The sequence below is a fragment of the Panicum hallii genome, chromosome 8 (assembly GCF_002211085.1).
Source record: "Panicum hallii strain FIL2 chromosome 8, PHallii_v3.1, whole genome shotgun sequence".
Classification (NCBI taxonomy): domain Eukaryota; kingdom Viridiplantae; phylum Streptophyta; class Magnoliopsida; order Poales; family Poaceae; genus Panicum; species Panicum hallii.
This window is the reverse complement of record NC_038049.1, coordinates 28167083-28185055: the sequence shown is the minus strand read 5'-3', so window position 1 is coordinate 28185055 and position 17973 is coordinate 28167083. Positions and strand designations below refer to the sequence as shown.

The 17973-nt window shown below is 48.1% G+C and overlaps 1 protein-coding gene across 1 annotated transcript; it reads left to right on the top strand.

Moving 5' to 3' along the window:
- The first annotated feature begins 214 nt into the window (after positions 1-214).
- Positions 215-787, top strand: LOC112903708. Its single transcript, XM_025972935.1, has one exon. The coding sequence runs from the start codon at positions 215-217 to the stop codon at positions 785-787; it is 573 nt and encodes a 190-aa protein (XP_025828720.1).
- The last annotated feature ends 17186 nt before the right edge of the window (positions 788-17973 follow it).

Genomic DNA, 17973 nt, shown 5'->3' with positions numbered 1-17973 from the left:
CTCTTCCACCAGTCCGACTTCGAGTCCGGAGGAGACAAGCGCTGCAAGAAGCTGTACGTCATGTATGGCGGCAGCTCAGAGCTCGTCTCCTGGAGGGACGTCAAGACCCTTTGCCAAGAGGTTTTTTCGATCATGCCGGGGCACCGAAAGCGGCACCCCACCAACGGTGGAGGAGCACCACCATCTCCTCAGACCATCCGACTGCTCGGAGAACATGGCAGGGGCTAGGGTGCTACCACTTGTCATCGCCCCTACCATCGCCAACATCAAGCTCCATCACGTGCTGATTGACGGAGGCGCCAGCCTCAACGTCATCAGCTATGCAGCTTTCAAGCAGCTGCAAATCCCGGAGTCCAGACTGGACCCATCACGCCCATTCTCCGGAGTGGCCCCACAACCCGTCTACCCGGTGGGGACCATCTCCCTGCCGGTTACATTCGGGACGGAGGAAAACTTCCACATAGAGAGCGTTCAGTTCGACGTTGCGAAGGTCAACCTCCCATTCAATGCCATTATTAGCAGGCCGGCTCTGTATCGGTTCATGGCCGTTGCCCATTATGGGTATCTGGTTCTCAAGATGTCGTCCCCTGCAGGGGTCCTCACTGTGAAGGGTGACCGGATCGCTGCTGTGGCGGCAGTTGAGAAGCTGCACGCGCTAGCAGCAGGCCTCGTCCCGGCTGCTAGCGCAAAGGGGTCCGACCCCTCACCCTCGCGCTCTAGGGCACCAGCCAAGGCACCCAAGGTCCATCCATCATATACGGACGATGTTCCTGTGAAAAACTTCTAGGTTGGAGCGGAGCCCTCCCAAACCACCCGCATCGGGAGGAAACTGGGAGAGAAATAGGAAAGCACGCTCATCGCCTTCCTAAGAGCAAATGTTGACGTGTTCACCTGGGAGCCATCACAGATGCCCGGGGATCCCCAGGGAGGTGGTTGAGCACCATCTGAAGATCCACCCTGATGCCAGGCCGGTGCGACAAAAGCCACGGAAGCACTCCATCGAGCGGCAGAACTTCATCCGTGAAGAGGTCCACAAGCTGCTGCAGGCTGGCTTGATCAAAGAGGTCCACGATCCTGTGTGGTTGGCCAATCCGGTCGTCATCCCAAAGGCCAACGGGAAGCTTCGGATGTGCATCGACTACACCAACCTCAATAAGGCATGTCCAAAAGACCCCGTATAGATCAGATTGTAGATTTCACCTCTGGGTGTGACTTGCTATCCTTTATAGATTCCTATTCTGATTTTTATCAAATCAAAATGGCTAAGGCTAATAGGAAGCATACAGCTTTTGTAACAGTGGATGATCTTTATTGCTATATAGTAATACCATATGGACTGCTTAATGCTTTACCCACCTTTGCTCGTGAAATGAACATTACATTAGGTGATTTAGTTAGAGATATAGTTGAGGTGTATGTTGATGACATCGTTGTCAAGACTAGAGAATCGAATTCCCTTCTAGAAAATTTAGCTCAAGTCTTCGACAAACTGCGTGCGACCTGCATGAAGCTTAACCCTGAGAAATGTGTCTTTGGCATTTCAGCGGGGAAGCTCCTCGGTTTCCTGGTGTCACATCAAGGGATCGAGGCGAACCCGGATAAGATCCGGGCAATCGAGGCAATGAGACCCCCTGCACGTCTCAAGGATGTGCAGTGGTTGACGGGGTCCCTTGCAGCCCTCAGCCGCTTCATCTCAAGGCTGGCAGATAGGGTTCTCCCCTTCTTCAAGTTGATGAGGGGGTCCAGTCCATTCACATGGACTGAGGAGGCAGAGCAAGCCTTCCAGGAGATGAAGCAGTATCTCACCTCCCTGCCGGTCCTAGTGGCTCCGGACCCGGGTGAGATGCTTTTTCTGTACCTTGCAGCGATGACTGAAGCGATCAGCATGGTGCTGGTCGCTGAGAGGTCCGAGCGACTCATGCAAGGGGCCCCCATGCTCCCCCCTGTAGGAAGTGGAGGTCCGACCTCCACAAATGCGACAATCGACCCTGCTTTGGGTGGTCCGGCCGGGTCCCGGCCCGGGAAAGAATCAGAAGACCAGGGGTCCGGTGTGTCCCCAGCTCAGGGAGAAGGGCCCAGTTCCGCTGCCAAAGTCAAGACCATCCAAAAGCCGGTCTACTACATCAGCAAGGTCCTACATGAAGCAAAGGCCAGGTATCCCGAGACGCATAAGCTCCTTTATGCTATACTCATTGCGTCCTGAAAGCTCCGCCATTATTTCCAAGCCCACAAAATTGTGGTGGTAACCGCTTACCCATTGAGGGCCATCCTCCATAACGCCAACGCCACGGGCAACATTGCCAAGTGGGCTGCAGAGCATGCTGGATTTCAACTCGACTTCCAGCCCCGCCACGCCATCAAGAGTCAAGTCCTTGCCGACTTCGTTGCAGAGTGGACTCCTACACCAAGTGTCCCTAGGGGTCCGGACAATGGTTCGGACCCCCCACCTCCAGAAGTTAGGGCTCCGGTGTTCACCGGACCCCACTGGACGCTCTTCTTCAACTGGTCTGCATGCAACAAGAAGGCTAGAGCTGACGTGGTCCTCATCGACCCAAATGGCGAACAAGTGAAATATATGGTGCTCCTCGACTTTGAGGCCACCAACAACATGGCCTTGATCTTCAGACTGACAGTGTCCCTATCCCTGGGGGTCCGGGAGCTCCTGGTCAAGGGAGACTCCCAACTCATCATCAGGCAGGTCCGGGGGAGTGCAGTTGCAACAATCCCCAGCTCGCAGCATACCTCATCCATGTGAGGAAGCTGGAGAAGGACTTCGATACACTGGAACTGCAACATGTTCTACGTGAGGGCAACTCAGGGGCAGATGCACTTTCCACAAGGGCATCAACTCAGGCATCCGTGCCAGAGGGCGTCTTTCAAAGACGGCTGCTGAAGCCATCCGCCCAGCCTGCCGAACTGGGCGAAGGGAGTCAGTCTAGCACCTCAAAGCTAGTGGTCCCAGCGGTGCTCCATCCGTGGGGTCCGCCAAGGGTTGTGTGCACCCTCAAGGGTCCCGAAGACCTCGAGGAGCCGCGCCCAATTTCTCAGGGGGGTCCTGATGCATGGATCTCCGAGATCCGGGACTACCTGAAAGACTGTGATACCCTATGTGTTAAATAGAGCAAGCCAATAGGAAGAATGTTTGGTGTGGATTAAATTGTGTGAAAATTGAGCAAAGTTATGAAAATAAGGGTATTTGTGTAAATTTATGAAAGTATAAATCCTTTTATGTAAATTATTTGAAGTATAAAAGTAACATCCAAATTTACCAAGGGTCAAAATGTAAAAAGGTGAAAGTCATCATGACATATCATAAATACTTGCAATTAGGCCCAAAGTTATAAGAAATTTACCTTGATAAGGACAAAACTTATTTAAGTTTGATTTGAGTGCAAAATGGTAAAATAAAGCATTGTGCTTTAGGGTTTTGAACTTGAACCCTAAAGCAAAGTTGTAGGATTTGAAAAACTCTACAACTTCTATTTTGGTCATTTCCTCATTAGAGCTTTGGATCAGTGGGAAAATCCAGTTTATAGAGGAGTCCCTAAGGTTTTTGCAAATTCCAACGAGGTCCTTCGGACCCCCTCCCCTCTTCTTCCTCCTCTGGCACCTCCTCTGCTCCTCTGCTCCTCTACTACTGTGCCGCCGCTCGCCGTTTCCGGCCGCCCCTTGCCACCTCCTGCTGTGCTTCATCTCCACGCATCGTTTCCCAGCCCGAGCACCGCTCTAGCTCCCCTCTTTTGGCCTCCCGCGCGCTTGCCACGCCCCTCTCCTCTCCTGCCCGAGCTTCCGCCGAGCGACAGCTCACCACCGCCGTGGCAAATGCCGGCATCTCCTCCCTTCCCTCGCCCAGCCTTAGTTACCGTGAGCTCCTTTGGTTCCAGCCCTTCTCATTCCTCTCGTTTTCCTTTGCCGCGCACACAACGAGCACCGAACGCCACCGCCACCCCCTCCCTCAACTCCGGCGCCCTCCTGTTTGCCATGGGCAGCCCACCCCAGTCCTCCCTGCACCACCACAACCCCCTGGGAAGCTTCCCCTCACCTCACTGATGCTCCCAAGCCACTCCCCGTGGCCGGACCTCCACCGGAACTACCTCGCCGTCGATCTCCTCCTCGCCGGTAAGCTCCTGTCGCCATCGAGCCTCTACCTCCGTCCTTTCTCGACCTAATCCGACCACCCCAACAGCTTCCCCTCGTCCTGCTGCAGCTATTAGGCCTGAGCTTGGCCACCCTCCTCGCCGGGAAGCCCCTCCGACGAGCTCCTCCGTGCCGCCATGGGAACCCCACCTCCGGCCATCCCTTCTTCCTCCCAAGCCCACCCATGGATGCGCCGTGAGCTCCTGGTGCCCGTAGACCAGCCCTTCTCCACCCCCTGCCACCCCCCTCGCCGGAATTTGGCCGGCGACATCCCTGCTCTTCTTCCCCGACGAGCCAAGGGCATGGTTGTGAAGATTTCAAAAGTTCTAAGGGCCTCCCTGCAAGATTCCAGAACCCCCCTCAATTCAAAAGCTGTGAACTTCAAAAATGTGTAGAAAATTGTAGAAAATTCATAAAAATGCCCAACCAGTTTTGTTTGAATCCTTAAGTTATATTTGACTACTTTTATATAGTAAGTTTGAGCTGTATGTGTGTAGTTTCTGATGTAAATTAAATACTAGGAAATGAGTGTTTTATTTTTATCTCATGTTATATGCATGTGTTGTGGCTGAAATTTGGAACCTAGGTTGTATGTTCCATGTTTAGCTCTGTGTAAAAATTTTGTGTTCTTGACTACTCAATTACTTAGAAATTCGAGTACCTTTGTTATATGTTGATGAAATGCTTGGAATTTAATTAAGGATGTTTTTGTTAGTAGTTGTATTTGAAATTTATACCATAACTTCCTTTTTGCATGTGTAATCCACAGTAAAAGTATTAGGATTAGTAATAGGCTATACACCAAGTTATGGATTTTTGCTTGTTTTCAAAGATAATTCATTTATGCTAGTTTTTATTCATGAAAAATTATGAGAATATTTTCAGGTGTTACTCTTGAGTAGTGTAGCATGTCCACAATTTTATCAACCCATGATCAAGTGTAGAACAACTAAAATAAATAGAACTTGATAAGTAGATCCATATTAAATAATAACCTAGGATTATTAAAGATAATTAGCTAGTTAAATAAATAAAGGTGTTAAATGTAATTAATTTAATTATTTAAGATAATCAAATATGCTACCTTATGTAGTAGTTTAAATGTATAGGGTAAACAATCATGTTAATTAATGTAACTAAGTGGTTTAATTAATACCCAATAAATGACTGCCTAGTAAAGGGCAATTGTGTTGTTTGCTAGTATGTAATGTTAAGTTCGTTGGATTGCAGCTTTATTATGAAATAGAATAAAAGTCCATGTATTGTCTAAACTGTATTGTTTACATCGCATCTAGACTCGACGCTTCTCACCGACGGAGACTATCAGATTCTCCCGGAACCCGAAGTGGAGATCTCTGAAGACTCCATAAACGTTGTCGAAGAATTAACTGAAGCCCCGAACCCGAGTTCGGAAAAATTTGTTAACGTATTTGACCCCAGCCTCGCCAGTGAAGGCAAGCCCTGGATATAAACCCACTACTTATTTACACTGCAATCTACATTTATATATATACTTGTGCATTAAGTTCTTAGGGATTGTCTGGAAACCCTAGTTGCATATTCCTAGGAACCAATGTACTGAATATGAGAAACTAAAATCCGACTAATGCTATGCTAATAGGACTGTTAGAAGTCGAGTGATTTCCTGTCACTCACGCGATATAGGAATTGGTTGTTTCCAATCCTGCAATCACTATAAGGATGACGGACGGGGTTACGTGTTGTATCATGGAAAGAAGGATACCCCGTCTGTGTTGATGAATTGGGTTAAGGTCGCATTGTGTGGTAGTGGCAGTTAAGCGTTTGAAAGTACTAGCCACATGCCGTGAAATATTCAAAGCCGATCTCATTGGCTCTTTTGAGAAGACCCACCATCATGGTGTTAGGTAGAAGGGGTTCTCAACTGAAGGCGCTCTTGATGACGTGGACCTATCCACCCCTTCAGAAGATCGTATCAGAGCTCTGCGCCAGGAGGTAAACTACATGGTGGTCTACTCACTGCATCGGCACTCTGAGAGCCTGGTGAACGCTTTCGAGCGCGTCGCGCTGCGCGTGGTCCAGGAAATCATGAAGCATCAGTACTCTAAAACAGGATCTACCCTGGGGAGTCACAAAGGAGAATTACCGTTCCAGGCCAAGCCGCCGGTGCCTTATGCGTTCACAGCTCCAGAATCACACGGCTCACTGGCCTACGTCATCTACAAGGTGGGAGGTGACCCTGTGGATCATCACTTCTTCAGCGAGCCGCCCAAGGAGGTCCCGCATGGGTACATGTGTGCTTATATACTGGACAGCGACAATCTGGTACATTCGGTGCAGAGGGCAGCTGCTTACGCCACCGGGCCGAGACATGACAGTACACACTCAGCCCCAGGAGTGCAGACGATAGACCAGATCAGTGCCATCTTAAGAGATCAATTTGGCATTCTACCAAAGAGGCGGGTGATCGGCTATACTAAGCCGTATCCCAGTGACTATGATCTAATTCCCCTGCCGCCCAAGTATTGGCTCCCTGAGTTCACCAAGTTCAGTGGAGTGGAAGGATCTGGCTCCATCGAGCATGTGAGCCGATACTTGGCGCAATTAGGAATGATCTCAGTGTCGGATCCCTTGCGAGTAAGGTTCTTCTCGCAGTCTCTTACAGGGCCAGCCTTTGGATGGTACACATCATTAGGCCCTGACTCGATCCACACCTGGAAGTAGCTAGAGGAACAGTTTCACATTTAGTACCACTCGGAAGCTGCGGAGGCCGAGATTGCTGATTTGGCACAAGTCCGGCAGAAGCGAGGAGAAATTGTGGTAGAATATATCCAACGCTTCAGAGAGGTCAAGAACCGATGCTACTCGACCCGTATTTCAGAGAAGGAGGCGGTCGAGTTGGCATCCTTGGGACTAGTAAAGCCAATCAAGGATCTGGTTTTCCAATTGGAGTTCAATTCTTTGGTGCACTTGGTGCAGAAATTGACATCATATGAGTAGCGCCACCCAGAACTATACCAGGATAGGTTCAAGCATCAGGTAACACTGATCGACGCAAAAGACGCTGAAGATTCTGGGGATGACCAAGAATTAGCAGTTGCAGAGTGGACTCGGGGGGCAAATCCCGTGCCCTGTAAGTGGGTGAAACAACAGGGACCTGCAAAAGGTTTTGACTTCAACGTGAGCAAGGTTGAACAGATATTTGATCTATTATTGAAGGAGAAGCAGTTGAAGTTACCTGAAGGTTGTAAGCTTCCTATAGCACAAGAGCTGCAAGGGACATCATACTGCAAGTGGCATCATTCTTTCACTCTCAACACTTGCGACTGCAAAGAACTTTGTCAGCAGATCCAATTGGCTATTGAGCAAGGCCGATTGATCTTAGGTCAAAATGCCATGAACGTCGATACCCAGCCTTTCCCAAGCGTGAATATGGTGTAAGGTTATGACCGATCTGCGAGACGACAATTAGATTTCGCACTTGGCATTAATATGGCAGGACTGCGTTACGTCGCCATGCTAGGAATGAAGAGGCCGATCCCTGCGATCGGCTCCAAAAAGGGGAAAAGGGATATATCACGGGATTGGATCCATGCCAACTGCTGCATCCCTTCCACGATGCACCAATGTCTGAGCCAGTGGGATGGAGACGAGGCAGAGGTGGTTCATGCGGATAACTCGATCAAGATTTCACATGCCGCCATGAGCATCTGGGACATAGAAGATCAAGAGCCGATCTCAGGGATTAGTTTGGAAGGCTGTGATCGCGTCAAAGCTACAAAAAATAGGGTGAGGCTGGTCTTATCCACTGGCCTTATAGAGTAGACGAAACACAAAGGGTGAGCTGTCCTGACGCACTTGGCAAGGCTGATCCCCGCGATCGGCCCCAAAACATGAAATGTAAACTTTTGATGACAAGTGTCTTACATGATTATAGCAGTTACAAGGAGGCCCACTCTAGCAGCCGGCTATGCATCAATTGTAAAGTTTCAAAGATCGATGAAGATTATAAAGCAGCCGATCTTAACGATCGGCCAAAACTCTTTTTGTCACTTTCTTTGTCCATCTGCAATGTTGACTTAACAGATGATGGAAAGTTAGGATGCGAGTTTACATCAGCTGATGAGCTTGAAGAGGTTGATATTGGTCCTAGGGATAAGCCGTGACCAACATTTATCAGCAAAAAGTTAAGCCCGTGTCTATGAGAGCCGATGATAGCTTTGCTGAAGGAGTACGCAGATTGCTTCGCTTGGGATTATACAGAGATGTCTGGGTTGGACAGGAGCATAGTCAAGCATCGGCTCCCTCTCAAGAAGGGATTTTGGCCGTTTCAGCAGCGAGCGTGACAAATGAAGGCTGAAGTTCTGGCGGAAGTCAAGAAAGAGGTGGAGAAAATGCTAGAAGTAGGATTCATCAGGCCGTGCAGGTATGCCGAGTGGATTTCAAGTGTCGTACCTGTGCAAAAGAAATATGGCCGATGGCGAGTCTGTGTGGACTTCAGAGACCTCAACAGAGCTACTCTGAAGGATGAATATCCGATGCCTGTCACGGAGACATTGATCAACGCAGCTGCTGGTCATAAAATTTTGAGTTTCACGGACGGCAACGCCGGCTATAACCAGATTTTCATGGCCCCGGAGGATATAAACAAGACCGCGTTCAGAGTGCCCGGGGCAGTAGGACTGTTCGAGTATGTGGTTATGACTTTCGGGTTGAAGAATGGCGGCGCTATGTATCAACGTGCCATGAACTACATCTTTCACGATCTGATCAGCAAGTTGGTGGAGATATATATTGACGACGTCGTGGTGAAATCTGCGTTGGTTGAAGGGCACTTGGGAGACCTACGGCAAGGTCTGGAATGAACCAGGAGGTTCGGGCTTAGGATGAATCCAAAGAAATGCGCTTTCGGCATATCGGCCGGTCAGTTCCTAGGTTTCTTGGTTCATGAAAGAGGAATCAAGATAGGCCTAAAAAGTCAAGAAGCTGTAAAAATAATTGTGCCACCTACTACAAAGAAGGAGCTCCAGCAACTCATTGGTAAAATCAACTTTGTCAGAAGATTTATTTCCAATCTCTCCGGGTGGATTGAGCCTTTTATGGAGTTGGTGAAAATTAAAGACAATGATGAGTTTCGCTGGGAGGCAGAGCAACAACGGGCATTTGAAGAGATCAAGGAATATCTGTCAAAACCACCCATGTTAGTTCCACCCCAAGAGGATAAGCCATTCTACGTTTACTTATCAGTAGGCGACACCTCCATCGCTTCAGTAGTGATACAAGTGCATGACGGCAAAGAAAGGGTTGTGTTCTACCTCAGCGGAAGAATGCTAGATGCAGAGATAAGATACCCTGATATTGAAAAGTTATGCCTTTGTTTGTTCTTTACATGCACAAAGCTTCGTCATATCCTGCTATCAGTTGAGACGATTGTCATCTGCAAATTGGATGTTATCAAGCACATGCTATCGGCTCTTGTGTTGAAAGGCCGACTCGAAAAGTGGATGTTTGCATTGTCAGAGTTCGATATCCGATACCAACCCACGAAGGCAGTCAAAGGGCAAGCGCTGGCGGATCTCATTGTAGAAAGGATCAACACTGACATAGCAGCACTCTCCATACACACTTGGGCCATGTACTTCGATGGATCGGCTTGTGGAGATGGATGTGGCATAGGTATCCTGCTTGTGTCACCTTGGGGGCAACATATTCTTTTTCAATCAGATTACCTACTGCTTACACCAACAATCTAGTGGAATATGAAGCGGTACGTAAGGGTATGTAGTTGCTTTTTGAGGCCGGAGCTGAAGCAATGGATTTTGGGGATTCAAAGTTGGTGATTTCTCAGCTCATAGAGGAGTACAGGTGTGGGAGCGAGTTGCTATTCCCGTTATGGGTACAATGTCAAGAGCTGATGGCCCAATTTAGGTACATAAATTTCTATTGGATACCTAGGATACAAAATTTAGAGGCCAATGATCTTGCACAGATGGCTTCGGGATACAAGGCTATGGCAGACAGAGCCGATCTTCAGGTACACCTACTGGACCAAGGAGATTGGAGAGCCGATATCTTCAATTACTTGAAGGATTCAGCTCGGGGGGGCACCTAAGAGGATATGTTACAAAGCCATGAAGTATGTCCTGATAGAGGAAGACATGTTCTATAGGACCTTAGAAGGATTGTTGCTCAAATGCTTGGGGCCGATTGAATCCAATCGGCTCTTACACGAGGTCCACGAAGGCACTTGTGGGACTCACCAGTCGGCTCATAAGATGAAGTGGCTGATTAGGCGATCGGGGTATTACTGGCCCACCATGTTTGAGATTGCTTCAAATATTATAAAGGATGTCAGGCATGTCAGAGGTTCGGGAAAATACAGATGGTACCAGCGTCAATAATGAACCCTATCGTCAAACCATGGCCGTTCAGAGGATGGGGCATGGACATGATCGGCAAAATTAATCCTCCATCCAACAAAGGCCACCAGTTTATTTTGGCCATCACAGATTATTTTACCAAGTGGGTGGAGACAGTTCCTATGAAGCCAGTAGCATCTAAGGATGTCATTAATTTTGTTAAAGAGTATGTCATTCACAGGTTCGGGATTCCTCAGACCATCACAACAGATGGAGGGTCAGTCTTCATTTTAGAGGAGTTCAAAAAGTTCGCTACTGACATGGGCATCAAGCTGATCAGGTCATCTCCATATTATGCTAATGGACTAGCTGAAATGTCCAATCAGAGCCTTATCAAGTTGATCAAGAGAAAGATTGACGAACATCCTAGGCGTTGGCATGAAGTCTTATCAGAGGCATTGTGGGCAATACCGTATTTCGTGCCACGGATCAACAAAAACTTCTCCTTACCACCTGGTGTATGGGCAGGAGGCTGCATTACAATGGGAGATTACGGCCGGCTCGAGACGTATAGAGTTCCAAAATGACCTAACAGCTGAAGAATATGTTGCTCTGATGAACGACAATATTGAGGACCTTACGGAGCTCAGACTTTGGTCACTTGAGAAGATCAAAGAAAATAAAGCTAAAATAGCCTGCGTGTACAACAAGAAAGTCAAGCCAAAAGAATTCCAAGTTGGAGATCTGGTTTGGGAAGCGGTGCTACCGTTGGGGACTAAGGATGCAGTGTATGGCAAATGGTCTCCAAATTGGCATGGGCCTTATAGGGTTGACCAAGTCCTACCTGGGAACGCATATATGCTTGAGGAGTTAGATGGCGTCAAGTTCCCGGTGGCGGTCAATGTTCAACGTCTCAAGAAATACTTCCCAAGTATGTGGGATGATGAGCAATAAAGCCGATGCTACGCATCAGGCTGTGAGCCAATACGATCAGTTGGCCCGTACAAGAGAAACCCGATGCTATGCATTAGGCTATGAGCTGATACGACCTGATGGCCCGTACAAGTGAAAGCCGATGTTACGCATCAAGCTGGACGCAAGGAAAGGCGGCCGACACGTGCAATTGGCCCACGTATATTAAAAAAAAGAGAGAAAGACATATTTTGTACCCAACGCACTGAGTTGGTCAAATAGCCGATGTATAACCATCGACTTTAGAATTTTAATTTGAATACATGCAGGTTTCGAAAGACAACAGGCTACAAGAGGTGATTACAAGATAGTCTACTGGAGGAACTCGTCAATGGCTGAGATAGCCTCGAGGCAGACGCAATCAGCTTCAGCAATCACTGCTTCATCGTCCTTGTCGTCACCTGACACTACCTGCCGACTCAAAGTGCTCAGCTCTGTGAGTTCTGTCTTCAATTGGGCAGTCAGGTCTTCTGCTTCTCATTTAGAGCTGGCAATGAGGTTCTTCTCTTCCTAGATGCGCTGCTCGGTTGCCCGAACCTTAGCCTTGAGGTCTTCTAATTCCTTCTCCAGAAGTTGAAGCCTTTGAGAGTATGCAGATGTGTCATTCTTGGCGTCCAGAGCCGCCTTCTTCTCATTAAGCAGTCGGCACCTCTCGGCAATGTCGACTTTCAAGGGTGCTTGAGAGCGACGAGCTTCAATCCTTTGCCGAGCCTGTTCTACCTTTGCCCGAAAGAAAGGGAGGTGTCCGGTTGGCCAGAGCTTGATCTGAAGGACTTCCGGGAGTTGAGACTTGATCTTCTCGAGAATTTGCCTCACTGTATCAGAGTCCTGGACCAAGGCATCAATTGGAGCTGACAATAGGCCCTTTATGAGATGGAGCTGGCTAGCAACACCAGTCGGCTAAGGCTGGTGATCATCCACTTCGTGTATGGTCGAGCCGACGGATGCAGGGTCGAATGAGAGCAACTTCGAGAGGTTTAGACCCTAAAAGAAGATAGAAAATTAGTACAGCATAGGGAAAGGAAGATGCAAATGGATCAGTGATAAAACACACCTGTTCTGGAGAAGGAGTGATAGCCGATGAAGTGACGGTCGGCTCCTGCAGATGCACCCTTTCTGGAGGAGGAGTGACAGCCGATGAAGTGGCAATCGGCTCCTACAGATGCGCCCTTTCTGGAGGAGGACTGGTAGCCGACGAGGTAACAATCGGCTCCTACAGAGAAGGACCGACAACCGACACGTTGACGATCGGCTCCTGCAGATCCTGAAGGCCGACCAAAGTATCGGCTGACGTTGCGGGGTTCTCTGGAGTCTTCAGGATTGGATCCTAAAGGTTGACTAAGGTGTTGACCATCATCAAAGGATCTTCTGGGGCCTCTAGAGTTGGGTCTTCTTGGCGCGCTGGCTCTTTCCCACTGGAAATATCTACGATGTCAGCCTGCAAGCAAGGAAAGAGCAATTAAGTCGAAATATACATGTTTAGAGGATCAATTATAAAAGGAACAATCTAAACCTTGTTGACGATCGGAGCTTCTTGATCGGTGGAAGATGGTCTAGCTTCCTTCCGAATCTTCCTGACAGTCATCTTCCTCGCCTTAGTTTGGGCTCGGGGGGCAGCAATGTTAGAGGCTCGCTTCTGCTTGGAGGCCGATTTTGCAGAATCAGGGTGAATCCGCATAATGATCTTTGACGGGGGAGGTGCATTCTTGCTGAAGAGGACCACAGGGGCAACTGGTCAAAACTTGAAGGTGGAGCCATCATCGTTCTTGGGCTCCAGACCATCCTCTTGCTGCAGAGAAAACAAATGGAATTAGAGAAGGGGTTAAGCGGAGTCAGGAAGAAGTACTGAACTGATGGTAATACCTCTTCCTCAGGGGCTTCATACTCAGCATGGATCTGCTGCAGCATTGGCCCCAAGGCTTTCCGGAAGACGTGAGTCTTCCACATCAACCACCAACTCTCGAAGCCAATAGCCGAAGAGGTGAATGATAAGTCGACGGGGATTGGAAGGAGAAGATCAGAGAATAGGCTATAGCATCTTTGGTTGGTGAGGACATCGGGCAGATCAGCTCTACTTGTTGTTAAATGGTGAAGGAAGAAGTGGGGAGGAACCTGCACGAGACCAAACTACCAGGCTGCTACGACCGGCTGGTAGAACTCATAGCCGGGCTTGATGATTCGGTTGGAGGTGCTCATGCCGACCGGAAGGAAGCAAGGGCAAATCATGATAGAGTATAAATGCCGAGTGCTATCATCATCGGCAAAATTAGCCAATCTGAAGGTGATTGGGTTCTCGAAGATTTCAGAATCAGTATAAGGAAGGAAGATAGGGTTGTCCAGACCCCTATAGAATATCCTAAACTAGCTCGAGGCATCTGAGGGTTTCAATTTGCTACCAGGAAGACTGTATAGAGCCTGGCCGAAGCTGGTACACCTGATTCACCTTCCACTCTGATCTAGGAAGGAGTTATTGGCTAGAATAGGGAAGTTGGGTATATGGTCCTAAAAATATAGGTGAGCCCATAACTGGATGAACCATCAGGGACCACCGGTTCTGAGTTTCTTTTGGGAAAGCAGGCTTCAAGACATCAGGTGAAGGTATTTATAGACTTTCCCAAGGAACAATTTACCAATGCCAATAGTACTACCTTTGGCCAGTTCATATGCTGAGGGAGATAGTTCTTGGTTGGGGCAAGGGAAGGATCGCAAAATATGAAATGTTCCAGCCAAAGATTCAGAAAGGCTTAATGCTCCTTCTCAGTCACAGGGCCTTTGGTTTTAATATGGTGGTTCAGGTAGGCACCCTAGTTTGTGCACTCTGTTTTGGAGGACAATTTGAAGGGGACCTCGGACAGTCTGAAGGCAGAGGGGCAGGTTGATGAGATGTCCAAACCAGTAATCATCACTACATCCAGGAGGGTTGGAGTCATCAGCCCATGGCCAAATAAGAAGCAGTTCAAGGCATCGGACCAAAAGTAGCCGATGGTTTTCAGAAGGTTCTCGTTCTTCTCAAGAGGGGGCAAAGACAGAGATAGAGCATCGGCTATCCCTATGGTTTCCCATGAGGGCTGGTAGGGTTTTGCTACTCTGTTGTACCAGGTCATCCAGCCCTCGGGAGGATTTGGTCAGGCACGTAGGCTGTCGGCCCAGGAATCTAAGTCTATGTTTTGGCTCACAAATGGGATCCTATTAGCCTCACAAGAAATCAGATCTACGGGATTTTCGTAAGAACGAGGCCTGAGACAAAAAGAATTGGGGAAGAAGGATGTGGCAAAAGAATATCTGAAACCTGAAGAATCAATAAGAGCCAAATAACCGGAAAAGATCATTTAATAATCCAAGGGATCTAATAATTATTGCATTAAATTAGCAAAGGTCGGAGTTTTACCTTCAGACCAAGGACGCCCGCATCGGCATTTGAAGATTCCACCATCTGAAACCCTAACGAAGATCGAAAGCCTGGAAACTGGATCTAGGGTTTGCTGCACAAGTTTCGAGTTCGTGCTCTAAGACTTTGGTCCGGGTCTTTGCGATTAGGGTTTATGAGCAAGGGTTTTGGAGAGTAACTTGGATTTGGGGAATCTTTGAAGATCTGTTTCGGGAATGTTTTGGATTTAAACAAAATATGGAATTGGGTCGGGGATCGACTCGGATCCAGATCGGCATTTTGAGGGAAAGGACCGATGCGTTGCCATCGGCTCCTGAGAAATCGGCTTCTTGACAAGTCATGGTTTAAAATAAATGGATTTTATTTATAGGGGAAATGATTACAAAAGTGGAGCCGATAGCTCCTAGAGCCGATCCATCGGCTTAATCCTACGATCTACCACCAGTAGGTGCCGGAGACTCTGCGGCGCTTGATCGGAGGAGCCATGCTGGCATCACTGTAGTCGTTGCTGCCGTCGTCATCACCGCCATCATCTCCGCCGCTCTCGTTGCTGAAGCCACTACTGTCTTCAGCTTCTTCATCATCATCATCATCATCGTCGTCCTCCGATGACCCGCTAAGTAGGAAGCCTCTTGCCACTGAGTCCTCCTCGGTTGAGGAGGAATCGACTTCTTCCTCTAAGGAGAAGAAGTCTCCCTCCCAGGACACGTCGTCCTCATCGACTTCATCCAACTCCCCGCCAAGGAGAAGCTGGATATCTTCACCATTGGTCAGGGATTCATCATCCTCTGACCAAGTTTGGAAGTCCCACTCCTCTGCATCCCAATGCAGAGGAGCGCAGGCCTCATAGGCGGCAATGGGGTCATATTCTGGAGTTGCTTCTCGAGTGGATTCGGACTCAAAGGAATGGTGGAGGAAGCAGAGGAAGAAGAAGCCATTGCAAGAGAAGGAAGGTTGTATTAGGTGCGGTTGCTAATGGCTGAAGGAAGGGGACGAGTGAAAAGAAAACTATCGGGGGCAGGTTTATAAAGATGGAGTGGAATATGAATCGGCACCGTGATGGTTTCCAAGGAGTTAGATGCAGAGTAGTCACATCCTGTGGAAGTGGAAGCGGAACGCGTGTACGGATTTTGGAAGACGAAGAGGCGAGGCGATAAAAAAGAAAAAAATGGTTTTGGAATAATTATTGCCAAAACCAGGGGAGCATGTGTTATCACCATAATTTAGCTGGGCCAGAAGGTGGGCCGCGAGCAAGATGGGCTCAAAGGATAATCGTAGTGGTCTTGCGAATCGGCCCCTGCGAGGGCGTTTCAAGGCCAGGATTGGCCATGTATCTAGATAGGTGTGTGCGTTTAAATTAGTTTAGATAGAGATAGCCAGGATTCATATTGTAGTCAATTACGATTGGTTAGGAAAGGCAAGTCTCCGGACTATAAATATGTACCTTGGACTACGAATAAAAAAATGATCAACAATCATTCACAAACAACTCTCGGTGCATCGCCACCCCTGTTCTAGGGTTTCTCTCGGGTAAGTGCCGTGCAGCTCGCGTGATCGGGGCGGCATCGTTCCTGCCTATTTATCTTTGTGTTTCTCGTACTGAAGTGTTGTTGATGGCGAGAAGCACTAGTTATCTTAACGCTTATAGGGATGCATCGGCTTTTATGCTATATTCATGCGTTGCTTGTTATCTGTAAGCGTTTAGCTGTCCTCGTGCCCGATCCCGGGTGTAAGGGCAGCATCTTGCTCTATTTTCGATTAGTAGATCCAATCTGTTATGGTTAATCTTTGTTCATCAAAGATTTAGTTTAATATCCGCATGATTAGGCCCTTCAAACAAGCCAAATGATCCGGCAAAACATTTGATGCTTTGTATTGACCTAAAGAGGGATTGTTCCGGGAATCGGCTTTCTGTTGGTTTTAGGCCTCTATTTAGGTTGTTATTTTATTATTTTTCATATTTGTTAGGGTTAGCTACGCGTAGGATGTTCCGGTTATGCAGTGAGAACTTAACCGTCGTAGATTGGATTAGCTTATTAATTACAGAGCAGGTCTTTATTACCATCAGATATATGCGCTTTGTTTAAATACTTAAGATCCGATTTGATACTGGAAGACAATCGGCTCTTTACAGCCGATATCGGGAATCACCCGATGAGCCGATCACGGCTCGAACTAATATTTAAACGTGTCTGTGCATGCAGGAAACTAACTGAAATCACTTCTACACCTTCCTGATCAGGTACAAGGTCAGGTGGCACGCCTAGCAACCTAGACGCTAGGTCGTGTGCTGGATCCTGGGCCGTTGACCGAGGGACCGGGGCCCACCAACAGTCCCGGGAGCCTCCCGGCTCCTCGTGTTGCCTGTCGTTGCTCGCCTGTGGGTTTTCACCAACAACAATAGGCAAGGAGAAAGGAAGAAGAAAGCTACTCGGGACTTATGTACTTCTATCTAATATACAGCTTGTACTATACACTCATATACATACACATGATTTTCCTCAGCTCTAGGCTCCCAAGCACTACCTAAAGAATCGTACATGACTGGTAGAGGGGCCACCAGACAACTCGGCTATTTTATGGACCTCCTATAGCCATTACCCGAATGGGGACGGTTACGCTAGACGGACAAAGCTGTCACCACCTGCCGCCTACCTCATCAAACCATGGGATAGGACCGCATCTGGCAACATTGACTAGCCCAGACATCACGTCTATGCTAATGAGCGACACTCTAGCATCCCGCGCGGAGCCCCCACCCTCCGGATGGACAGACATCACACTAGAGCAAAAATACGAATACCGGAACAATTGCCGTGGCACTAGATTTACTCTTCTAATCATGCAAGGCATAAGGTATGCATACAAACTAATCATAGCATACATGTCTGACAACGCAGTATATAAACTATGCAAGTATATAAATCTAGAAGATAACTCTATTAAAGATATCCGAGAATTATAAAAGAGGGGAAGAGATAAACCCATACCGAACAAAGTATATGGAACAAAGGAGAGGAACTTGAGAGATAGCAACTTGAGGTGTGCCTAAATTCTACCTCCTCCCCTCATATTTATAGGTGTGACATAGGGGTCTCTCGGCCGGCAAATGAAGGGAGTCACTTGGAACTGCCATTA